The sequence below is a fragment of the Zymoseptoria tritici genome, chromosome 6, assembly GCF_000219625.1.
Source record: "Zymoseptoria tritici IPO323 chromosome 6, whole genome shotgun sequence".
NCBI lineage: Eukaryota > Fungi > Ascomycota > Dothideomycetes > Mycosphaerellales > Mycosphaerellaceae > Zymoseptoria > Zymoseptoria tritici.
In genome coordinates this window covers 2511585-2537357 of record NC_018213.1, presented here as the reverse complement: position 1 = coordinate 2537357, position 25773 = coordinate 2511585, and the positions used below count along the sequence as shown (strand labels likewise).

General features: G+C 53.4%; 5 protein-coding genes across 5 annotated transcripts; 3 read left to right on the top strand and 2 right to left on the bottom strand.

Moving 5' to 3' along the window:
- Positions 1-5743: 5743 nt before the first annotated feature.
- On the top strand, positions 5744-6416 carry MYCGRDRAFT_94170 (uncharacterized protein; the record flags this gene model as incomplete). Its single annotated transcript, XM_003851641.1, has 3 exons — positions 5744-5770; positions 5852-5890; positions 5994-6416. The coding sequence occupies 3 exons, from the start codon at positions 5744-5746 to the stop codon at positions 6414-6416; spliced, it is 489 nt and encodes a 162-aa protein (XP_003851689.1).
- A 651-nt stretch (positions 6417-7067) lies between these two features.
- MYCGRDRAFT_19839 (uncharacterized protein) lies at positions 7068-12584 on the bottom strand (the record flags this gene model as incomplete). The annotated part of the gene is made up of 1 exon (XM_003851610.1): positions 7068-12584. A coding segment is annotated over one exon (5517 nt), but the record flags the coding sequence as incomplete, so codon positions are not given.
- Positions 12585-16280: 3696 nt separating this feature from the next.
- MYCGRDRAFT_86672 (uncharacterized protein) lies at positions 16281-18032 on the bottom strand (the record flags this gene model as incomplete). The annotated part of the gene is made up of 2 exons (XM_003851609.1): positions 16281-16346; positions 16545-18032. The coding sequence occupies 2 exons, from the start codon at positions 18030-18032 to the stop codon at positions 16281-16283; spliced, it is 1554 nt and encodes a 517-aa protein (XP_003851657.1).
- Positions 18033-19992: 1960 nt separating this feature from the next.
- On the top strand, positions 19993-22578 carry MYCGRDRAFT_94167 (uncharacterized protein; the record flags this gene model as incomplete). The annotated part of the gene is made up of 5 exons (XM_003851642.1): positions 19993-20099; positions 20149-20925; positions 21560-21649; positions 21720-21843; positions 21961-22578. 5 exons carry the CDS (start codon positions 19993-19995, stop codon positions 22576-22578), a joined length of 1716 nt encoding a protein of 571 aa, XP_003851690.1.
- A 952-nt stretch (positions 22579-23530) lies between these two features.
- MYCGRDRAFT_86671 (uncharacterized protein) lies at positions 23531-25756 on the top strand (the record flags this gene model as incomplete). Its single annotated transcript, XM_003851643.1, has 1 exon — positions 23531-25756. One exon carries the CDS (start codon positions 23531-23533, stop codon positions 25754-25756), a length of 2226 nt encoding a protein of 741 aa, XP_003851691.1.
- Positions 25757-25773: the final 17 nt, after the last annotated feature.

The window sequence follows — 25773 nt, the reverse complement described above, 5'->3', positions numbered from 1 at the left end:
GCTACTAGCCTAGCACCTGTCGCCCTTAGTGCAGTAGCGCAGTAGAGCTAAATCTCCGTAATCTCCGTAGAAGCGCTGTCAAAACGCTCTTAAAACTAACAGCTCTGCAATAACACTAGCGAATTCGCCTTATATATAACAGATTACACACGCTATTAAACAGCGATATAAAGCTATTAAGCTAAACACCAGCTACTGCACACTAAGGTAAGGTAAATGCTATCGCTCTGCGCACCGACCTTCCGATATCTAGTATATTAGTAATTACTGCAGAAGCGAGTGTTTAAGAGCCTTGCAACCGCTTAACCGAGCTATAGCACTATGTCGGTAACTATAGCACTATGCCGGCTAAGGCTAGCACTATGCCGGTCAATTACACCTCCCTTGCAGCCACTATGTACCGTGTTAACCGACAACATAACTACCAATCGATTCGACAACGAGCCCTTGCAACAGCGGCCAAAGGAGGTTAGTAACGAGCGGCTGTGGCAATGGACTGTATGCACTACTCCTTGCCCTTGGTCCAGGTGTTGTATGTGAGCTCTCGTGATCGTTCCGTAAGTAGAGACCACGAGGATGGGCCAAGTGACAGACGACTTATCCGGCGGTGTCCGGAGTGGTGTCAAACTCCTTGGAGTTACATCCATTAGAACGTTTCAGCAGAGGTTGTCGGTTTACGACCGACAACCACTAACAAGGTGGCAAACTATATAGAGCAATAGCGTGATCGCGTAAATGTAGTATAGCGTAAAAAACACGTGTGATCCGTGCAATATCTCTTGGCTCTTGTCACCCTCGTATTAAGTGCGTTTCTAACTAGTATACCGCGTTTCTTTAGTAGTAGACGTCCGTTAACGATGGATTCGGAGGAGGATTTCGAGCTGTTAGTGCTAGTAATAGCATTAGTAGTGTTTTATCGACTCGACAAGGCGCTACTATAGTAGCGGCCAGAGTCTTATTACTTGTTTATCGAGTAGTCTATCGACTATAGGCCTACGAGCTAGTTTAAGACGTACATAAGGTTAGTCCGCGATAGTAGTAGTAGTAGTTAATAGAAGGAAGAAGGTCGGTAGTAAATTAAGACTTTAGAAGGTTACCGTCGCCGCCGCTAACTAACCTCTTTTAGCTAATTAGAGCTAACTAACCTTATGTTTAGATTTACGAAGGAAGAGGTTATAGAGCTAAACGAGGCATTTAATGTCGACTTAATTGTGTTCCGTAGACGCCTTTAACCTCTACCTTATATAGCCCTATATGTTACGCTCTAGCGCTTTAGCTATCTACATCGCTAGGCCGACGTAGTAGAGGCCTTCGGCCGCTCTAGTTCCTACTGCTCTACCCTCTTTACGAACACCGTCGACTATCTTACTAAATGCTATAGTACCCTCGTCGAATAGTATCTACGCCTCCGGAGCTACGAACGGTTAAAGACCTTCGCGAGGGTTATTAAGGACGCCGGCGTAGAAGGATAGATATAGGGCTTCGTAGATAGCTACTTTTAAGGCTTCTAAACTCTAGGAGAGAATTAGCGGAAGTAATATAGCGGTTATAAGAAGGCTTATAGCTATAAATACTAGGCTATTATAACACTAGACGGTCTAATCTTAAGCCTTATAGGCCCCTTTAACGGTAGTAAGAACGACTAGTTTATATATAAACAATCCGGTATTAACCGACGACTAAGACGTATAGTAGAAGGTCGTAACCGGCGACGGCTCTACCTATATAGCGACCCTACCTATTTTAGCTCCTTCGGTGTTATAGCTCCCTATAAGTACTTACTCGGTCGTCGACATCTTACCGCCGAGTAGAAGCGCTTTAATAAGAAGCTCTCGAGTCTCCGGATTAGCGTCGAACACGCCTTTAGAGAGACTACCCGTAAGTAGACATACAACACCTTTAAGCTTAGCCTATATCTTAGAAAGTAAGTAGTTAGCTCGTTCTTTATTGTAGCTATACTATTAACTAATTGCTATACGTATATAAAGGGGCATAACTAAACGAGTAAGAAATATAATATTCTACCCCCTAGGCTATACGAGTACCTCTATTAACCGGACCCCTACGACTCCGTAACCGACGATAAAGCTAGCGATTAATCTAGTAGCGATTTATACTAAAACTAAGCCTCGGCGACATCGTTGTTTACGTCTAACGACCGTAGAATCCGACTATCTAGCTCTAACGACTTTAAAGTTAGTATTCTTAGTAGCCGCGGCTATACCCGAAAGTTTATAATTTTCACCGCTATCTAATATAATATATTAACAACAACATCTTTCTATTACTTTATATAGCGCGTTGTATTTTTTAGTATCGTCGGTAATTAGTAAAAAAGAATAGAGTTAATCGGTGTAGGAATAGTTACGTTATTAATTATCTCGTAAATAGAGCTAAGCTAAGCGCCGGACCCTCGAATTTAAACAAGCTCGAATATATTTAAGAACTCCTTTAACACTACTACTATATTTCTCTACTAATATATAAGGTAACGTAGATCTGACGTAACGAGCTTCTTATATAAGCTTAGCGCTATTATATATCTCGGAATTAGCCGATTCGGACTATAAACTATCGAGCTCTTACTATCGAGGGTAGGTCTTAAATTCTACTAAGATAAGTATTCGGATTAAAGTTACTATACGACTACTACGCCGCCTTTAGCTCGTTTATCGACTTAACGGCCGGCACTACCTTCTTAACTAACGTCGTAAGTATACCGACTTATTGCTTTAAGTCTAGTATACTCTAGACGAGCTAGTTAACGAGAGCGTTAGAGCCCTAGCGCTTATTTATGTTCTTTATAAGCTTGTTAAGGTTACCCTTTATATCGTTGCTATCGTCTACTAGCCTACGCCGCTTCGCACCCCTTACTCGAGACGATATACTTACCGTTAAAGGAGCCGGCGTTAGTGTCGACGATAACGATTGTCGAGGGCCTAGTATTAACGATAAGGACGACCGAGTACCTAGCGTAGCTAGCCCTATCGTTCGCGAGGGCGGCGGCGGTATAGTATTAAAGCGTTCGTCTTTACTAACATCTATAACCTTACCCTTAGCGTCCTTATCGCCGCCGTCGTCCGAGCTAGATTTACTACTACTACTATCCTTACGAGCCTTACGACGCTTATCCTTTAACCCTTAACGACGTAATATATTATGCCTTACTAGCTAAGCGTTATACGTCTTATTAACTATCGCCTTTATAGAGGCAGCGCGAAGCTCCTTACGTATATCTACGGTCGCTCTAACCTCTAGCTACTCCTTTATAGCTATCGATATACTCGTCTTATCTTCCTTACCGGTGCCGCTACCTTATGCCGTAAGGCGCTTCTTCTACTCGTCCTTAAGCTTCTTTACTACGCGGCTAAGGGTATTATAGTCGACGCCGGTCTACTACTTAAACTAGACGGCGAGCACCGCATTAAAGCTATCGTTTATAGCGTCCTTATTATCTATATATATCCGGATAAGGATTAACTACTCCTTATCCGTTAACCCCTTCTTACGTAGCTTACGAGAGCCGAGCTCCTTACTACCGAGATTACTAATAGCGCTACTATCGGCGGTAAGAGCGGATGCTTATGCCCTTATACGCTAATTCTAGCTCTTCTTCTTCCTCTTTAGCGGCGCCGGCTCCGGAGCGGCGGTAGACTCGATAGATCGCTTTACGACCGGCTAGCTCGACCCTTATAGAAGCTATTTACGCTAACGCTACTCTATAGCTTATCGAATAGCCTCTTACTCCGGCGCTAGTGTTAGACCCCCCTATAACGAGAACGGCGTTACGGATTTACGAGGGGCTAGCGTAAGGGTTAGAGTCTACGAAGGAGCCGGCTCTCGAGAAGGTACTCTAATATAAGGATCGACCGACTAAACGATCTACTAGATATCTATGTTATTACGTAAACGCGGTAAGAGCTTAGACAGCGATAGACGGTAGTAAGAGCGCGTTCCTTACGCGAGAGCGTATAGTCGAGATAGCGCTTCTTAGCTTTACACTAATAACGGTAAACTAGCGATTCATAGGCCTTACTAACTATATTAAGAGGTTGTCGAGGTTGTTTAGGCCGCTCCATACGTAGAGCGGCCTCGACAACCTGCAGACTATGTGTAGTTAGTTACCTTCCTGTTGTGGATTGCCACCTTGTCGCTCGTGAACCGACAACCTCTGCTGAAACGTTCTATTGTCCTGGACTCAGGAACACCCGCTAAGGCAGCGTCCCTAAAGCGAATGTCGCCAATGTCATGTGTTTTGACATGCGATCCATGGTCCGCGATGCCCTGCTGCCCACTCGCTCACCGCCCCCGCGTTGTCGAAGTTGTCGTGCGAAGCCTGTCTAAAGTGGGTTCAACCCTGTACAGGAGGGGCAATCTCAACGTAAAGCATCTGTCCGCGAAGGAATAATCCGCGGCCAGTCCTTGAACCTGGCCGCCGGCCTGTCCGAGCCATCAATGTCAGCCCGCAAAGTTTTCGATCACTTCCTTGGAAGGGCTTCGATTGAGTTTCCGACGACAGGTAGAGAATGGACAGAAAATCCTGCGAATGACGAGAGAGCCGAAGGACGGGGTAATAGGACCTGGCAGTGACCATGTATATAGCTGAGGAGATCCTCCTCCTCTACTCCGTCCTTCAACGATCCGAATTGTTACCTTCTGACCCTCATCTGTCGATACCATCCTACCTCAGTCTTTTTCTGTCTCACCGAGAAGCAGTCCTCACACACGCACCAAGTTGCTTACACTCCGCGGACAATCGTCATCATGCTCGCACCAACACTGTTGTTCACCATTCTTCTGGCCGCAAAGGTCTCTCATCAACAAATCATCAACACGGATTTCGCAAGCGCAATCGATGTCAATGTGTGCCAGGAGATGAATGTTCGCACCATTTTCAGCCGGGTAACATGGGCAACCAGGAGTTGCCAGTGCACAGGGCCATACAGCTTCAGAGCCCTTTGTCGCCGGACCTATCCAGACCCAGGCCAGCAGTACGTCGGTCCCTACGACCGAAAATGCGATCCCAGGCAAGAAACTGCCAGTTTTTGCCTACCCACAGAGGACAGCGACAACCTATTCCAAGACTGTGCATGCAGGAAGATCCCAACGAAAAAAGGACGAAAAACACCTGGAAAGTCAAACGGAATCGGCTGTTCCGGAGGACTGAATTTGGGACTGAGCCACACGTCATCAGTGTATTCCACAATCGTATTTGCCAAAACGACCAACGCGAACGACGTTGACGGCTGCTATATCCAGAACAGCAGCAACGGGGTAGAATCTGCTGCCAACTACCCGTGCGACCTCAACAACAACGGACACGTGATCGAATTTGAGAAAGGAGCGACCTATCAGGCATGTGTCGAAGGCGACAACGATGCCCCGAGCTCAATTTCCTTCCTATGGAAAGTCGTGAGCTCGGTTGGACACGGGAGCCCGTCGAAGCGGGACGAACTCGTGCAGTCCATCAAGTACCATAAAACCATGGCCCGTGGCGACATCAAAGGAACCATTCTCGTCGAGGATGAGGATGGGACAGAATTACACCGGTTTGAAGTATAAGGCAATCCGGAATGGCTTTCGACGACCGGAAACTCGAATATTCGAGCCGCGATGGTCAAGACTGGCAGAGAGAACTTCATCCACATCTTGCAGACTTGGACAGCACAAAGTGGCCGGAGTGAATGTCAACAAGTGGATGCGATACCATCCTTGATCTCATGATCTACGATCAAATGCATCGATGAATACGTATCTCTCCCGGGAGCAAGTATGTAAAGCTCGATCGGACTGCTCCGCGGCTTCACTTCCTTTCCAAGCCACATGCGATCGCTGTGTACCCATCCGGCAGAGTGACCTCAGTTTCGAGCAGACACAATCAATTGAACATGTACGTCCATCCACTCTCTCCATTTCACCGACCTCGCAAGCAGCTGACAGAACATCGTCCTAGGGGCACTTCTCCGAGCAAACAAATTGCCTACACTGCACAGTCCCGTGCTGCCTCACCTACTCTCAGCGGTGATGTCCCAGACCAAGACCAACAACTTTCACCACGTTCAATGCCAACGAAGCCACCATCGCTCTTCACTTCCTCACCGCCTTCCACGCCCTCCACGCCTTCCTCACCTCCCCCCTTCAACTACGCCGCCTACGAATACGAATACACCTATCCCTTCTGTCCCTGCTGCCACCGGGACTTCCGAGACTCATGTGACGATCACCGAGAAATCGCAAGACAGCAGGACCAAGTGATCCGGCGGAGTTTTGGAATAGAAGCAGAGAAGCTGGGGATGGATGAGGACTACGGAGCGGATGGAGCGAAGCAGGAGAACAAGGTCAGTGAGCGTGCAGAGAGATGGGAGAGGGATACGACCGATTTGGAGAAGGTCCTGATGTGGCCGCATGTTGTTTGAGGTGGCGAGTGTGAGATTGAGTGAAGTTATGAGCGAGCGGTAGACAGCGACAGGATCTGCGTACTCTCTCAAGTACTGCTTGTTAGCTGCCCACCTTCGGGTTTGTGCATCAAAGATTGCTTGTGGTCACTTCATTTCGACTTGTTGATTCACGAAAGCATTAAGGCTGAAGTCGGCGAAATTCAAAGTGGTATCCTACAAGTCTTCCGCTGACCGTGTCCCGGGACAACATCGTCCTTCTGTGCAAAACATCTCTGCACAGAGAGCTTCTCTTATATCGGCTTCCTGCCACTTGCGATCATCCACCACTCGTGCACCTGGACATGCTCTAGTCAGGCACCTCCAGCCGAGCACTCAATCCTCATCATCCTCCGTGAAAGTCTTGCTGAACTTCACCAAAGAACTGAAGTCCTCCCAGCCCGACACACGATTCTTCACCTTCACCCTCTCCACATCCACATCTCCATCCTTGCCCTTGCCGTTCGCGACCAACCAACTCTGCGGCCGCAGACTGAACTTTCCATTCTCAATCACAAGCTGCGTGCGCTCCGGCTTCGGTTCGCCGAACTCGTTGAGCTTGAATCCACCCGCCGGTGGCTTGATCTCCTTCGCACCCTGCTCAGTCAATGCATCGAAGCGTTTCTCGCTCCGCTCCAGAATGTCCACATCGACCGTGTGAGTCGCGAAGATGCGGTAGACGTGAATCTCCCGCGTCTGGCCGTGACGACGCACCCGGCCGATCGCCTGCGCCATCGTGGAGTCGTAGCCGTACTGAGTCTCCCGAAGCAGTGGAGAGAGGAAGATGACGTGGTTTGCGTTCTGCAGGTTGATGCCTGCCGCGGTCTCGTCCGAGGCGTTGAGCACGATGACGGTCTTCTTCTTCTTGCCGTCGGATTCACGGAAGTCCTTGATCTGGTTCCCGGCTTGCGCGGTAGTCTTGACGACGACGGCGGAGATGTCCGTCTCGTTCAGGGCGTACTCCACTTCATCGAGCTGGTTGGCAAATTGCACAAAGAGGACTGCTTGCTCGCCCTTTTGCTGGATCTTGGCGAGCAGTTTGAGGGCGGCTTCAATCTTGCCGCCGTACTTTGTGATGGTAGATGACTGTTGTCCTGGCCATAGAAGATGAAAGTCCATCATCGGAGCGCTGCAGCCGTCGCCGGGACACTTGATGATCTCGTGCGCCTTCATGTCCTTGTAGCAATCGTGGCAGACCTTGTGACCGCAGAGTGCCGACACGGCGAGCTTCGAGCACTTCTGGCTGCAGTCATCTCGCTCGCATAGCAGCTGAGGCTTTTCGGACGTAGATACTCTCAGCAGATTCTCGATGTAGCGTGCTGAGCGCTTCTCAACCAACAGCTGCTCGCATTTGGCATTGAGGTCGGCCGTGAGCGCTCGTTGACCCTGTCCCTTAACTTTGTTGCCGTCTTCATCGATCGTGGCGGCAGCGCTCTTCTTGACCTTGACGCCTTTCTCGCGCTTGGCAATGGGAAGAATCGTGTTGATCAAATCGCGGTCACCGAGTGCCCCATCTTGGAGGCGTTCCAGCCACTTCGCGAAGATGTCTTCTTCCGTGCCTTTAGCTTGGGCAACTGCGACGGGAATCTGGTGCTCGAGGATGTCGTCGTACTTGGCTAAACGATCGTTGACAATACTCTGCAACCCAAGGTCTCGAGACCCGATCGTCGATCGATCAGAGTAGGCAGCAACTTTAGAGAGCGCTTCTTCTGCCGTGGAGGAAGACGATACTGCTTCTCTGAAACGCACCTCACGGTCTGAGGCGCCTTTTCCCTTCCTGATCTTCATAGCTAACGAGTTGAGATGCTGGCAGAGTTCAGCGAATAGCGCTCGATGGTCAAGGTCCAATGTCACTGGGACAAGATGCTGCTGAATTGGAAACTCAGCCCCGGCCATGAGGTTTCTCCGCACGAAGGTATCGAGGAATCTCTGGTCCATTGCGTAGATCCGATGGTGCATAGAATGGGTGGCCGTCTGCCGCATCGCATCGAACAACTCGAAGCTGGTCATGTCTTTCCTCAACTCCCTAACACTGCTCTTCTTCATCAGTCCTCGAGAGTCACTCCCGATCGGTAGCGGCACGTTTAGCAGAGCGCCAATCTGTGCGAGCTCATAGAAATCTTCCAATTGTGGCGTCGCGGACAGTCCCCATCGCTTCTCAGCTTTCAGCGAGTTGATGACGGCTGCAATCTTGGGGTCGTTCTGGTGAAATTCGTCCACGATGATGCGGTTCCAGTAGAAAAGCTGAAGAAGAGCACCGTCGACGCTGTCGGTAGAAATGGTGTCGTTCGCGACGCTCTTCTCTAGCGCAGCACAATGCTTTTTTGCCTTGCCATTTACGTATGCCTGGCCCTTGAGGCGCTTCGACGGCACGTAAGAGTTGAATTCCGAATCCTTGATTCTCTCGGCGTACTTGGACTTGATATGCTTACGCAGTGTTGGCAGTCCTTGCTCGTGCCAGATCTTCAGATGGTCCGGAATCTGGTTGGCAGCGAATTCGAGCCACTGTGATAGCTGACGTCCACTGTTGAGTGTGAATGGCGCGGGGACGGCACCGAATGTTGCAAGTCGTTCGATGTACGAGGGGTTGACGAGCACAGCGTTACTCACCACGACAATGCGAGCCTTCTCAAATCCGGAGACCGTTCTCTTCGAAAGGTCGCCTTGGGTTTTGATGGCCAGAACGAGGCCCTTGTACGATGGAAGCTTTTCCTGGATTTCGTCAACCCACTGCTGCACCAGTGATGCCTGACAGATGATGAGGGTCGCGGCAGTTCTGAGCAAGCCTTGCGATTTCTCCTCCAACTGTTCACAGATAGTCTTTTGTCCTTGCTCAAGAAACTCGGCATCAATAAGTGCCAGACTGGTGATCGTCTTTCCGAAACCGGGATGGTCAGCGCAAATGCCGCCGCGAACGATCAGCTCAGTGCGCGCCCGTGCCTCAGCTCGCCAGCCCAGCGCAGGGATGACCGCTTCTTCAGTTTCGTCAATCGTAAAGGGAACACCCTTTTCTTGCTGACGCATCCAGGCGAGAGACATCAGCTGCTTGGGAAACAGACTGATCGTCATGTCCAGCGGGCCAGAGTATGGTGCGAGACCGCGCGTGTCCGAGATACTGAATGGCTTGAATTTGAAAGTCTGCGGCGCGGTTGTCACAAACCTCCAGGAGTACGAGACTGGCACCGGACCTCTTGCCGTAAGACGAGCCCCAGCTCTATGCGCGAGTGTGACGGCGTCGACGCCCAGGCTGAACGTGTACGCATTGCCGCTCTGTACTCGATCGACAATGACCGAAACGGGCTCAGGACGATCCTTGATGCGTCGCTCATAGAGCGCTGCCGACTTGGAGTCCTCGTATGGCCTCAGATCAGTACCGTTGTCGGCCCAGGTCCATTGCAGCTTCGGGCGCGCAGGCGCACAAGTCAGGCAGCGATTCCGGACGGCAAAGTCCTGGAAGCCCTTCCAGTCGCTACCAACGCTTCTCAGCTGTCTGCGCATCTCCTCGAACAGCCAAGCATGGGATCTGAAGAACTCGGCATCTTTCGAGCTGAAGAATCCTCGCAGATGACCACCGCTCAAAACATTACCAGCGTCGCTTGTTGGCATGGTGCAAGCCACCAGCACTTCTAAGTCAGAACAACTTGAAGACACCGCAAGACTGTCCTTAGCTGTGGATATCTCGACCCGACTCTCTACAGTAGTGAATGAGCCCGTGGACGGCTTCCAGGACTCGTCGAACACGATATCTGCCTTCTCCGCATTGGCGTTGAGCGCGAGGTTGCCTGAGTTCGGCCAAGGTCGCCATGTAGCAGCTATACGACCGAGGATGGGGCGCACCTCATCCTGCTCAAGCATCGCAATGTTGGTCGTAAAGACGAAGGAGTCGTCGTTCGGATCTCCAGTCTGAGTCGGGTCTAGGAAAAGAAATGTCGGCTCGTCGTCGCTTCCGACAACTTTCTTGTACAGCGAGTCGCACGCTTTGCCGCACCGCGGGAGATATTGATATTTCCCGGTCAGGCTGCTGACAAGCTTGTCGTGACTCTTGATTGTAAGAAACTCCCACACTCGATGGTTCACAAAGTCCGGCATCCCGTTGCGCGACCACCAGGATGCGATCTGCCTGCCGCTACCTGAAAGGGTGACTTTGCTGCTGGCCTTCTTTGGCGTCCTGCACATCCACTTAGTCGGGCAGAGCGTGTCCGCAACGACACTCTTTGCCACAGGCTGCAGCAAAAGCCTCCGTAGCTTGCTGTTGCCTGGCAATTCTTTGTCCGGAACGGCATAGAGCCGCCACTCTGCGTTGCGTCCAACTACGAGTTCCAAGATTGCCGCAGTTGATCGATAGGAAATAGTCCAGCAGTGAGTTCGTCGGATACGCTGGAACGTAAACGTGTCTCGCAGCGCGTGCTTGAATGCTTCGTCGTAGGCAGCATCGCTAGTTATTGGAATCGCGAGTTGCGTCAATTTCAGCCGGAGCGGCATTGCGCATCGGACGTGGTCTTCAAATGTAGCCGGTAGGAAGCGATCGACCCTGTCTTGCTGCCTATAGTTATGAGCAGGGTTGCCTCCGCAGGACGTGCAGGTCGTGTGCCCGCAGTCGGTGCATTGCTGGATAGGCTTCTCCGCGATACCACACTCCGTCTCGCAATAGCACCGTCGCATAGATGCCTCGGCGATCCGGAGCAGTGCTTGGATATCGAGCGCCGCATGAGGTTGGCTATCCCCTCGGGTGGCCTTGCCAACAAGGACGCGCCGCACCGGAGGCGTTGGCTCGACGTTACATGTTGACTTGTCGGCTTCATGACCAAGTGCTCCGTGACCAGCGATGATCGAAGCGAGGATTGAGGAGCCGATGACCGTGCTTGACATAGCGTTCCCTGCAAGATCTTGAATCTCCGCTTGTGTTTCGGTGGTAAAGGAGATCTTGCTTAGCGGAATGCCTTGGAGCTTGAGCATCTCTTCGGAGGTAAGGACACGGCAGAGGTCGGTGACAAAGTACATGCCACTAGGAGTGACACAGCCAGCAATGCCGAAAGGACGATGGTCCGTCTCCCGATAGATGTTCTGTGAGAGATCAAAGATGCGGCTCTTGTATCGAGCGTCGTACATGGCTGGAGGCAGAGCCTTTCTCAGCACGGCTCCGTCAATAGTGTCCAGGACGCGCTCGACTTGTTTCTGGAACCATGCTTGGTGACCGTGATCTGGTGGAAGCATTGAGCCGCTTTCAGACCAGTGCGTGATCGGTCTGGCGTAGCCAAGACGTTTGGCCTGCCGATATTCTGACTGAGTGACGGCGCACTGCGACCAGTCGACTTCCCGAGAGGGTTCATCGTTGCGAATCTGCTGGCGGATGATTTGGTCGTTAGGCTGGAGGAAGGCAGACACCGGAGAGCTGGCTGCGCGCTGGAAGGCGGTCATGTTGGCGACCCATCGCTTTGCTGCGCCTTCGGTGAATCCTGGGGCGTTCTTGTTGAAACATGCCATGTAGCCACGTTGGCGTACCTGCGGGATGTAGTATGATCGAGTATCGACAGTCGCTCCACTACACTCGTAGTTCAGTCCTTCGTAGTCCTTAAGCATCTTGTCCCAATTCGCACCCAAGACGTTCTCCAGCAGGACGATCGCAGGTCGGAAAGCTCTACAGTAAGACAGCACAGCATTCCACGTGTCTGCAGATTCACCGCCATCTTCCAGACCTTTCGGCCGGTTGTTCAAGCCGGAGAAATCGACGCATGACGTGCCCGCAATGACCATATCAACTTCTTTGGGTACAGCCATCATGCCGCCGTAGGCAGTTGTAGCCTCTGGGCTTTCGTCGTGTACAACGCTGGTCAATTCCGTTATGTCGCGGAAAATCACGGGAGGGTTGAAGTTTCGCTCGATATATGCTTGCTTGAATGGTACAATCTCGGCTGAGAATAGATGCTCCACTTGAAGCTTCAGGTCGGGCGAGATGAGGGTTAGGCAATCTCGGATCATCTCCAAGGCGAGGAGAGGGCTTTCGGTTCCGGAGCACATGGTCGCGACACGAAGTGGACGTCCTCCGATTGCGGCTACAGCCTGGCCGAGTCCGCGAGAGATGGCCTTGTTGGTCATGTCAAGAAAGATCTCGTCTATGGCAGATCGAGGAGCGAGGTTGAGGTTGATCTCCCTGTCCGTAACACGAGCCAGCAGGTTTGTCATGCCTACACGCGTAGCCTTCGTCCTGCTGGATTTAGGCTTGGTCGTGGCGGGGGCGGTTCCGGTCAATCTCGCCTTGCCCTTGGGTGCTGCCTTCTTTGCTAATGTGGAGGAGCCGTCCGATTCGGATGCGATGGACTCGTTCTCATCTGTTCCTTCCATGTTGTCTGTTTCAGGCTCGGAGTCAGACATTGTATCGTGGTCGTCAGATGCGCCGAAGTCATCGTCAGAGACATGGCGCTTATTGTTTGTGTTTGCTGCAGCTTTGCGCTTCACTGCAGTCGTGCGCCGAATGGAAGCGGGAGCGGAGAGCTCATCTTCGGAAGAGGATGGAACTTCCAGCACGTAGCTCCGTCTCGCAGCAGTCGAACGCCTGGGTCGCCTGCCAACTGCAGGCTCAGACTCGAGCGGAGGGCTGTGGGAGTCGAAGCGCGGAGAGTTTGGGGCATCGGCGCGGGCTTTGGGAGGAGTGGCAGAGGCTGCAACGTGATGGGCTTGTTTCAGAGGCTTGAGGTGCGTCTTTTGGCGTTTGGAGGAGGATTGTTGAAGATCGACAAAAGCGATTCGACCATTCGTCAGACTGTTGAACTCAGCATCACTGAGCTCCCGCAGTACAGCACCCTTGGATGTCACATGCGCAGCAGGATTAATGTTCAGCTTGACAGAACCGGATGCCTTGCGCTTGCGAGTGTTTGTACTGATTGATGTCGCCGGCTGCGCGACTGTGATGTTCTCATCATCGTTCTCGTCATCGTCTCCGCCAGAGCGGCCTCGAGGCAGACTTGACAGGCCAAAGTACTTGAGGATTGACATGACTAGGGAGAAATGTCAGAATGGGAAGTAAGTGCGATCACGTAGCAATCGTGGCCATGGCAGAAGTGGCAGACGGCGGCTGTGATGTGTTGTTGCGCAATGGTTGACTCGAGACCGGATGTTGTGATGTTGTTCGAGATGAGTTGTCGAATTTGGGAGACGCGACTTTCTCCCACGCGTTGGACCCTTGCAAACTAGCCGCTCGCATTCGGATATCATGAAACTCTAATTGGAGTTCGAGTGAACTCTTGGCACCTGGAAGTTCTCTTTCGTTCAACTTCGTCTTGACCTCTGACCGACACAGACCTCACTTTCCACAACCCGACTTTATCTCACATCCAATACAATGGAGAACACTGAAGATCCACTGGAAGGGCTCGAGGTACATCTCACCCCACAAATCGCAATTCTTTTTCACTGCTAACTTGCCACCCGCAGGAGCGCCTGCAAAATCACTCCAAAGCCTTCGAATCGCTCTTAGCACTCACACCCGCACGACAATACTTCGGCAGTCAAGTCGACGACGGTCTCGATCCGAGCGAACAATGGAGCCGTAAAAAGCAGACGAAGGAGCAAAAGAAGGCGGCGAAACTCGCCAAACTGGACCCCGCCAACCAGAAAACCGCATTGGACGTCATGAAAGAGCGAGAGAAGAAGCGCAAGCGAGAGCTGGGCATGGACGATGAGGAAGATATCGATGGCGACAAGCAAAAGGTGGAGACTGCGAATGGACAACCTTCAAACGCCAAGAAGCAGAAAAAAGCGCTGGATCCAGAGGCCGCTGCTGCCAAACGCATAGCAATCGCCGACAAGAGGAAGGAAAAGCGTGAAAAGAAGAAGGCGAAGATGACGGCGAAGAAGGACAGCAAAAGCGCGAAAAAGGCCGCAAAGCAGGATACAGACCTCGCGGAGGCGTCGGCTGAGCGGGCTGCGGAAGCTGGTGCAGAGGCGTCCGAGGATGACGATGACGAAGAGGACGCGGAACCGATGGCACATCCCACGGATATGGACGGTCTGGAAGTATCAGGACTGGGAGACTCGGACGAGGAGGACAACACACAAGATGACGAGGACGATGCAGCAGAGGCCTCATCAGCACCCACCAGTCCAAAGGTCGACAGCCCCGCTTTTGACATTTCCACCAACCACTCCGAAGCATCCTCTTCATCTTCCATCACACCGCCGTCCGTCACAAACCAACAACAGCCCACCAAGGAGCTGACACAAAAAAAGCAGTCATCAACAACATCCAAGGCCGACCTGAAGATAGCACTCCCCGCCATCCCCAAACAACTCTCCCTCCCCACCAACAAACCCACCGACCTCACCTCCGGCACATCCTCCCCGAAAATCCAACTCCCCAACATCGACCAAGCCGAACTCCAAGAACGACTCCGCAAACGCATCGAAGAACTCCGCGCCCGCCGCAAAGCCGACGGCGACGGCAGCAAACCCGCCAAATCGAGACAAGAACTCCTCGAACAACGCCGCAAAAAGGAGGAACAACGCAAAGCCCACAAAAAGGACCTCCGCCGTCAACAAAAAGAAGAAGAAGCCCAGAAACGCGAGGCCCAACTCCGCGGCTCCGCGGCCAGTCCAGACGTCTTCTCCCGCAACTCGCCCCGCCCAGCGACCTCTGACAACAACTCCTTCTCTTTCTCCCGCCTCGCCTTTGAAGACGGCACCGCCGCCGACGCCTCTTTGACCGACCTCCACGACCCGCGCAAAAAGAAAGGCCCACAAGACCCCCGCACCGCCCTCGCCGCCGCGGAGAAAAAAGCCGCCCGCCTCTCCTCCCTCGACCCAGCGAAACGGGCCGACATCGCCGAAAAAGACATGTGGCTCAACGCGAAGAAACGGGCCCACGGCGAACGCGTCCGCGACGACGCGAGTTTACTGAAGAAAGCGCTCAAGAGGCAGGAAAAGGGAAAGAATAAGAGTGAAAAGGAGTGGAAGGAGAGGGAACATGCGGTGGTGCACGGGAAGGAGATGAAGCAGAAGAAGAGGGAGGGGAATCTGGCGAAGAGGAGGGAGGAGAAGGGCGGGAAGGGGAAGAAGAAGAATGGAGGGGCGGCGCCGAAGGGTGGTGGTGGAGGAGGGAGTAAGGCGAAGAAGAGGGCGGGGTTTGAGGGGAGGTTTAAAGCGTAGAGATGACGAGGGAGGTAGATTGAATGGAAAATGGATACGATATCAACACTTTCACTGTTGTGCCGGTCTACTTGCTGGCTGCGCGCGATTAGGCTCGCTTTTTCTGTGACCTGTACCGCTCGTGCATGATGGCGCCAACTACGATATTGATGGCGCAGAGGTTGCATAGACTGGCCAGAACTATTCCTGTCAACAACCTGAATGAAGTCTCCAAGGGAACGAAGCACGCAGCCTCTCATTGAAGCCAAAGCAGAAACCCTGCCATCCCAAAGGAGAATCTCGACCATAGAATCGTAAGGCACGTCTCATCTATACTACTACCATTCACCATACTACTACCATTCACCTCGCCGCCTCGGCTTCACGCTCACGCTTCATGCTGCCATATGAGGCGAGATGATGGCCTGCGGAATCGCATCAGGTTCGTCACAACCCATCTCTCCCGTCCACACACACCGTCCTACCAACCCCACCTCCCAGCTCACTCCTTCAAGCCTCCCACCTCGCCGTAACCTGATTGGTACGACTCTTCCCACCCTCCACGCCCGTCGGGCCCTTCGCGCCATGAGCACTATTCGCGGCGGCACCCTTCTCACCATTGCCATCCTCCTCCGCACCATCCACACCCCTCGAACGCACCCGCAACGCCAAACCTCCGTCATCCTCATCGTCATGGTCTTGCTCAGTATTCCTGAGAATGCAAAATTAGTAAATCTCGTCTCTCAAAATCATCCCCCCATTTCCCTCAACCATGACATCTCCATCCTCGGTCTATGCAGTATTGCTCTTCTCAATCCCACCACACCCAGGCTCCAGCGGTTCGTACTTATCCTCATCCCCCTTGCCCTCAGCAGCAGCACCGCCCTCCGGATCCGCCAATGGCGTATGATGATTCTTCGGCAACCCGTCACCTCCACCGTTGCCATTGCTGCCGTTCTTCCCAGCCTCACTCTCCTCATCACTCAACACCGCCTCCTCCGTCTCCTTAGCTCTCGCCTTTTTCTCCGCCGCCTCGCTGATGCGCGTCAATTCGCTGACGAAGCTCTCGCCCCACCACGCACTCGTGTACTTGCCCACATATTTCGCCAATTTCTCATAATTGATCGCGCGCTGCTCGTCGCCCATCGTGACCGCGTCGTGGATCGCGTCGGCCAATTCTTCTGTATTCCAGGGGTTGACGACCAATGCACCGTTGAGGGACTGCGCGGCGCCGGTGAATTCCGACAAGATGAGAACGCCGTGTCGCTCGCGTTGGCAGGCGATGTACTCGTACGACACGAGGTTCATGCCGTCGCGGGTGGAGCTGACGAGGCAGACGTCGGAGATGGAGTAGAGAGCTGCCAGTTCGTCGAACGAGACGGACTTGTGCATGAAGTGGATGGGCATGAATTCGATGGTGCCGAATTTGCCGTTGATGCGGCCGACGAGTTCGTTGACGACCGCGCGGAGGTTTTGGTATTCTTCAACATCTTGGCGGGAGGGAACGGCGACTTGCACGAGCACAACTTTGCCGATCCACTCGGGGTGTTCGGTGAGGAAGACCTCAAGAGCGTGGAGTTTTTGTGGCACGCCTTTGATGTAGTCGAGGCGGTCGACGCCGACGATGATTTTGACACCTTCGAATTTCTTTTTGAGGGCTTCGACTCGGCGGACGACGCTTTCTTGTTGAAGGCCGGAAACGAATTTCTCCGGGTCGATGCCGATGGGGAAGGCGCCGACGGAGATGAGTTTGTTTTGGAATTCGACGCCGTTGGGCGTGGTGGCGAGGCCGAGGATACGGGCGCAGGAAGAGAGGAAGTGGCGGGCGTAGTCGTACGTGTGGAAGCCGATGAGATCGCAGTGCAGGACACCTTGGAGGATCTCATTGCGGACGGGGAGGATGCGGTAGATTTCGGAGGATGGGAATGGAGTGTGGAGGAAGAAGCCGAGCTTTACATTCTTACGCTTGTTGGGACCTTTGTTGATCTCCTCACGGAGCATGGCGGGAAGAAGCATGAGATGGTAGTCGTGGACCCATACGAGGTCATTGTCTTGAACATCTTTGGCGATTTCCTTGGCGAAGAGGCGGTTGGCTTCGACGTAGCCGTCCCAGGCCGACTCGTCGAATGTGATCTCACCAGGGTGGTAGTGGAAGAGCGGCCAGAGTATGCTGTTGGAGAAGCCGTTGTAGTGGCGGTCGCTGAGGTCATCGCTCATGAAGATGGGTGTGGCGCTGAACTCGTCGTTGAGGCGCTGCTTCACGTGTGGAATTTCGTCTTCGGGGAGTTGAACACCAGGCCAGCCGTACCACTGGAACTTGGTCGATTTTGAGAGTCCTGACAGGCCAGCGACGAGACCTCCGGATGACATGGAGAAGTCATAGTGGCCTTCATCAGATCGCTTGATGGTGATGGGGAGACGGTTGGAGACGAGGAGCAGGCGGCCTTTGGGCAGGGGAGCTTCGTCGAAGGAGGGCATGTTGGTGGATGTGATCTGTGGAGTTGTTAGTGTGGAGTGGTCGAGGTGTGTCGAGAAATTGATTGATGAAGCGCAAAAGGCTCGTGCAATTGAAGAAGGAAGAGTGAGCAATGATGGCTTCCGTTGACGTGGCGCATGTGTATGAAGAAAGTGCTGACTTCCTTGGTGAAGTGACGACCTGAGGAAAGAAGCCGACTCACCGGATGACACGGGTCGAGCTGTGAGGAAGCTGCCGGTGGTGAATGTCAAGAGCAAGGCGAGAATGCGATGCCGATGGATTTGAAGGTAAGGTATCGAATGAATGGGTACGGCAGTCCAGTCAGGCGTTACTCTTGGTCAGATGCACTCCCGTCGTTGCGTTTGCTGATCGATTGCGGGACCCGGGACGAGGAAGTCGAGGTCGAGGTCAAGATCGGCGTTGGCTCGTTTGTTTGTTCGAGTTTTGTTGATGTTTGGATTGTTGTATGAAGATCAGGTCGTAGGCGTGGTTGTAGGTGGAAGTCTTCAGGATGCGAGACGGCGGGCGGAGCAGACCAAGGCCCGGTGTATGGGAAGACGGGACGTGGGATGTGATGCGTTGTTTCGCAGAAGCTTCCTGGAAGGGCTTCGAACACGACAGGGCAGGGTTGCACGAGTGACGCAAGACCTGGCTGGCAATCGTGATACTTATTCGAAGCCGACAATACAATGCTGGAATCGTACTCTTGACGTACTTGCAAGGCTCTGCGAGATTTGTTTGTGCCCCGTATCTTCTTGCCCGCCTCTACTCCTCCGTTGAACAACCTAACTCATATCCCAGGGCAGACATGTCAAGTTGGACCTCACTGAACTCTACCTTGGTGAGCCGCAGGCGCCGTTCGCCTTCGAGCCGAGCCGACGACATGATGACACCTCAGGCGTCAATATCTTTCCTCAGGCATCAAAAGTCGGGCCATCTTCCATTCATCGCTCCAGCTCCTCGTCGCTGCCAACGACACTCCTTGTCATGACATTCAACATTTCGGACCACGAACACCCTGTGACTGACTGCAACCTACCGCTCGCTGACGAATCGTCCTACCTACCTTATCCTCCACGGTTCGCAGGTTTTGCTGACAGCCGAAGGTCTTTTGGTGCATTGATCATCACCTCGCACGAGAACGGACAGTTCCCTCCACCTCTTTCAAGCACATTCATGATGAACAAAGGAAGGGCCTTTTTCTGTGCCAACCAACATTGATCTCACTCCTCCACCTCACGAAAGAAATGTTACCTAACTCACACTGAAACTCTGTTCAACCATGCTGGCCTCAGGCATGAAGCCAATTGCCGCCGATCGGTGCTTACACCGACAAATGTCATTACCACTTACTGGCCTCTGGACCCCGGCAAGTCCCAATGGGTTCTTGCTCTTGGTTGCCAACAGCCGCCCCATCCGCTCACAGCCGACTCGAAACCCCAGATCCTAGTCCATCTCGCCATTCCGAGGCACCGAACAAGTCCACCGCTCTTTTCGGTCTCTAAGGGACTGCCCGAGGCCGAGCGGTGATCTGGTTCGGATCGACCGGCAGTCTGTACAGTATTAGCATGGACTCCAAGTGCTCCCATGCGGCTAGCACCCTCAGGACATGCAGAAGCACCACGTCAGAGCCATGTCGATCTCAAAGAGCAATGTCTGACGGTCTGACCAGTGACCACCGTGTCATGCCCTATGACCTCTCCGGCTCTGCGGCTGCGTGGACAAGCATTGTCAAGGAGAACTCAACTGCAGCTCCGTTGGTCCGATGGAAGCTGTTTTGAGTTTCGTGGTGAGGGAACCCTTCCATGCATCAGACGCGACTGCCGTTGCGTGCGTGTGCAGAGGACAGGCATATGTACTGCTCTGACCGCACTTCGTATTTGTACATGAACAGTAATAAGTGACTGAGATTTCTCGACGTTCAAAATCTTTCAATTCTACCACCATCAAAAAGACTTCAACATGGCTTCCGCGACCACCGCCACTGCCGAATCTCACAGTTCCACTCACACGCCCAAGATTGAGGACGCAGCAGCGAAACAAGGCTCCGTCTACTCGCTCGGCTACAAGTGAGCTGGTCCAAGACTCTCACTTCTGACATCGATCTGACAATACCAGCTCCGCCGAACGCCAACGCCTCATCGAGCAACACGACGCCCTCACCACCCTCTTCGGCGAACCACCCCTCTGCCCACTGGACCCCTCCAAAATCCGCAAAGTCGTCGACATCGGCTGCGGCGTCAACGCCTCCAACTCCCTCCTCTTCGCCCAAAAGTTCCCCAACGCCCAAGTCTACGGCATCGACCTCAGTCCCGTCTCCATCGACAACAAACCCTCCAACCTCACCTTCATCGAGGGCAACGTCCTCCACCTCCTCGGCAAAGATGAACGTCTCGCTCCGGGAACCGTCGATCTGGTCTACTCCCGCCTCCTCATCGCCGGCATGACCGACTGGCGCGGCTACATGACTTCCGTCTCCCATCTCCTCGCTCCCGGCGGATGGCTCGAAATGCACGACATCGCGGGCTTGACGTACCACCTCGGCGACGACCCGCGGCCGTTGACGGACGACTGGGAGTGGTATTCGTATGTGCTCAAGCAGATGATGGGACCGATGAAATTGGACTTGGGCACGTTTAATCACGCGGATGAGATCATGCGGGATGAGTTGGGACTGGTGGGGTGTGAGAAGAAGACGCTGAGGATTCCGAGGGGTCCGGATGAGGACATGGAGGAGGGGAAGAGGGACGCTGCGAGGGTGATTCGCAATGGGTGGAGGGATGTGTTGGTTAGGATGGTGGAGACGGCGACGAAGGATGTGGAGGAGGAGAAGGCGAGGGAGGTGAGGGAGCAAGTGGAAGAGACGTTGGAGCCGAGGGAGGGGATGTGGAGTCCGTTTGTGGTGGCTTGGGGGAGGAAGCCGGAGTAGATGGTTGGAAGTGGTGGTGATGAGGGTTGGGGCTCGAGTGTAGATGGAGGAGGAGGCCGCTGGCGGTTACGGCAGGTCTTTTGGCTAGTCAATGTATGCATGACCTGCAACCCGTTTCCTGGGTCGCTGAAGTCGAGCAGTCGGATCGCAATCCCGTCGACAAGTGGAAACCTCTTCTTCCTCTCTATTTGCCTAGAAATCAGTCCGCCATCTTCACAGTCCGTTTCGGAAGCCGTACACCGAACGCTGACCCTGGCGATCGACCGGCAGTCTACGACGGGAAGGATGTATATGTCTCGGCGTCAGGATAGTCGAAGATCAGCGCGATGATCATCAGCCAGACTTGAACTTTCGTATCTACCCTTCGAAGAAGCTCCACGAGAGCTCTGTTTTGAGTTTCGTAGTGAGGGCAGCTTGAGCAGCTACATATCAAGTCCGATAGACGGTGACTCTCGATGGCGTACATGTGGAGAAAGACTAGGGGAGGCGAGGAGATATATATGTGTTAACCTCGTGCTCGCCACGGCCGGTTGGAAAAGACTCAATCGAAGTCGGAACAAGATCCACCCCTCTCTGAGTTCGCAACATATTTCTCGACAGCATCGCAAGATTGAACGCCATGGCAAACAACCCAAACGACAACGACGACACAGCAGCCAAACAAGGCTCCGTCTACTCCCTCGCCTACAAGTAAGAACCCACCACCTCCAACACCCACAACACCGCCAACCCAACTAACCTCCCCCTTCCCATCCTCCAGCTCAACCGAACGCTCCCGCCTCCTCGCCCAAGACGCCGCCTTCCTCGCCCTCCTCGGCACCCCACCCCTCTCCTCTCATGTCAAACCCTCTCGCATCCACAAAATCATCGACATAGGCTGCGGAGTAAACGCCTCCAACTCCCTGCTCTTCGCGCGGACTTTTCCCTTTATAAAAGTCTATAAGGTCGACTTATCGCCTATCGCCGTAACTAATAAACTATCTAACCTCGAGTTTATCTAGGGGAATATTCTCCATCTCCTCGCGGATGGGAAGGATGAGAGATTGAAGGAGGGAAGTTTTGATCTGGTATTTTCAAGACTGCTGATTAGTGGAATGCAGGATTGGAAAGGGTATATTGAGGCTGTAGCGAAACTGCTTAAGCCGGGTGGGGTGTTGGAGATGCAGGATATTGCGGAGTGGGAATTTTACTTGGGGGATGTTCCTAGCTCCTCTTCTTCCTCGACGATGAAACCGATATCCCAGACAGAAAACTGGCAATGGCCACGTTTCGCTCTCGAGAAAATGACAGCTCCCCCTTCCCGCGGAGGACAGGGTTTGGACATGGGGACTTTCAACCGCGCGGACGAAATTTTGAGGGAGGTGGGGTTGGAGGGTGTTGAGAAGAGGCTGGTTGGATTGCCTTGTGATGTGGAGTTGAAGGGTTTTGAGGAGGGGAAGAGGGACGTGCTGAGGGAGGGGAGGAAGGCGTGGAGGGCGGCGATTTTGAAGATGATGGGTGGGATGTTGGAGGGGGATGGGAGGAAGGAGGAGATGATGGGGGAGGTGGAGAGGACGACGGAGGCGAGGGAGGGGATGTGGTTTCCTTTTGTGGTGGTTTGGGGGAGGAGGCCTGAGTGAGAATAATGGTAGAGGACGATATTGATGAGCGATAGCCTTCTCAGGCCATATCGATGTTGTCTCCATCTTACCGTGTATATCCTCGCCAGAAGCTTCGCATCCTTCCAGCATGCGAGATGGCGCCATGTGTAGAAGCATATCATTGACTCATCGAGTAGCGTCCGGAAGATTCAGCGCCAGAAGAGGATCGTGAATGCGATTATGACACGCTCTTGCTTTCTCCGTCAGGCGTGTCCAGTACTGTCCTGGGAAGTCTCGTGCGGAAAGGGACAACCGCACATGCGTCGGAGCCGCCTTCGACTCACTCAGATTCTTGATTCTACCCGTTCATGGCCTTTCGACTGCTTCCATACTCGAGACTGCTGGGCATGATCGCCGCACAGCATAGCATCTTCTTGTCAAAGACTCAACGCCCGTCGTTCGAATCGTAGGCTTCGTGTTGGCCGAGCAGGGAGTCGACGTCCATTGCTCGAATGATTTCGTATCAAGGATGTCGCCGTTCCCGCATTGTGCAATGAAAGCTGTACCGTCCGGTGTAGAGGATAGCACGAGATGTCTTGTCCAGGATCGAAGTTGTTGTTTTGATCGTCCTTGGAAGAACGAGACGACAAGCAGGACAACCTCAACCTCAGGCAAAAGCACCGCCACGATTGCGGGGAGGGCATCTGTGGCGCAGTTCAGCTTCTTACAATACACACGGCTCGCTCATACATTGCAAGATATACTGTCACCTGACCTCGCCTCCCTGAACGAACTCCCTTGGTCCTACAACTCTCCTCTACTCCTCCACATTCCACACACCACCACCATGTTCAACCGCGACGCCCTCTTCGGGAAGCGACAAGAGCCTCCTCCAGGCCAACGCCAACCCGCACCACGCCAACAACCCACCTACGACCAAGAACCCAAATACGACGCTCGCCGCGCACCACCACCCCAGCAGTCCGCCAGAATGCGCCTCCAACCCGTCCAATCCCCCGACAAAGCCCTAACATACTCCAACATCTGCGCCGTCAGTCAAGAAGACATCCGCCCTTCTCCCGACGGCAATGACGTCCATCTCCTCCTTAACGGACAATTCGTGCTCAACGCTCGGCCTCTGCCAGGCTTCCCACGAGGTCAAATCAGTCTGAACGAGATCCAACGGACATGGATGAGAATAGCTGTCACGGATGTCGTGGAGGTGGAGATGTTCGACCCGTTCCGACAAGGAGCACAGAGTTATCTCGGAGCGATGGATATTGAGATTGGATATGCGGGCACGAAAGCTCCTGCGGGTGCACCGCCTTTTGATCAGGATGAGCTGGCGGACGCGGTGACCAAGGTGTTTCGAAACCAGATTTTCGCACCTGGGCAGAGTTTCCTGCTGGACTTCCGTGGACCGAAGATGAAGCTCACAGTCAGGACGGTCGAATTGGTGGATCTGGCGAGTTTGAAATCGAGTGGAGGAGCGCAGCAGACACATCCGCAGGCGAGGGGTATACTCATCCCGGAGACTACGATCAACTTCTTCAAAGATGCGAAATCGCCGATTCAGTTGAAGGGGTCTACGAGGAGGCCGGCTGCGAATTCGGTCATTCGACCGGACTTCAAGTTTGAAGATATGGGTATTGGTGGGTTGGACAAGGAGTTCAGCGATATCTTTCGAAGAGCTTTTGCATCTCGTATATTCCCTCCAGGACTGGCGGAGAAGCTGGGCATTCAGCACGTGCGAGGAATCCTGCTATATGGCCCGCCAGGAACAGGGAAGACGCTCATTGCACGACAAATCGGAAAGATGCTCAACGCACGAGAACCCAAAGTGATCAACGGTCCTGAAGTGCTCAACAAATACGTCGGTCAGTCCGAAGAGAACATCCGCAAACTCTTCGCCGACGCAGAAAAAGAGCAAAAGGAAAAAGGCGACGAGTCCGGCCTCCACATCATCATATTCGACGAACTCGACGCCGTATGCAAACAACGAGGTTCCGGCGCCGGAGGCGGCACAGGCGTAGGCGACAGCGTCGTCAACCAACTCCTCTCCAAACTCGACGGCGTCGAACAACTCAACAACATCCTCCTCATCGGCATGACCAACCGCAAAGACATGATCGACGAAGCCCTCCTCCGCTCCGGCCGTCTCGAAGTCCACATGGAAATCTCCCTCCCGGACGAACACGGCCGCCGCCAAATCCTCAAAATCCACACGACCAAAATGTCCGACAACGACAAACTCGGCCCGGACGTAGACCTCGACGAACTCGCCCGTCTCACGCGCAACTTCTCCGGCGCGGAAATTTCCGGCCTGGTTAAATCCGCCTCCTCCTTTGCTCTCCAACGGCACATCAAAGGCGGCACGGTCGCCGCATTATCCGACGACATCGAAACGATGAAAATCGGCATGTCCGACTTCCTCGGCGCGCTGGACGAAGTCAAGCCCCTCTTCGGCGTCAGCGAGGAGGATCTCGATGACTGCGTCGAAGGCGGAATCATCCACTTCGGCCCACAAGTCGACAAGATTCTCAAAAACGGCCGCGACTTCGTCGAGCAAGTCCGCACCAACACCACGCGCTTACACTCGGTCCTCCTCCACGGTCCACGAGGGAGCGGCAAAACCGCGCTGGCCGCAAAAATCGCCCTCCTCTCCGAGTTCCCATTCATCAAACTCGTGCGTCCGGTGGACATGGTCGGCATGAACGAATTACAAAAAATCCAAACTCTCAGCAAAGTCTTCACAGACGCTTACAAGTCCCCGCTCAACGTCCTCGTGCTGGACAATATCGAACTGCTCGTGGACTGGGTTCCCGTCGGACCCCGCTTTTCTTCCGCCGTCCTCGCCGCCTTGAAGGGATTAATGGAACAGAAACCACCCAAGAACCGTCCGCTTCTCATCCTCGCCACCACCTCCGAGCGCACGGTGCTGCAACAATTGCAACTGTCGTTTAAAGCGCAAATCGCGGTTCCGAATTTACAAAGTCAACAGGAGTTGGCGGTCGTGATGCGGGAAAGCGGACAATTCGACGAGGAAGGGATCAAGAGGGCGATTGGAGAGATTGAGGAGACGACGGGGGGGAAGACGATTGGAGTGGGGATTCAGAGGATCATTTTGGGGATTCAGACGGCGATGCAGGATCCTGATCGGGCGGGACGGTTTGCGGAGGTGATGTGTGAGTATGTGCAGGAGGCGAGGGGGGAGTAGGAGATGCAATAGCAGGG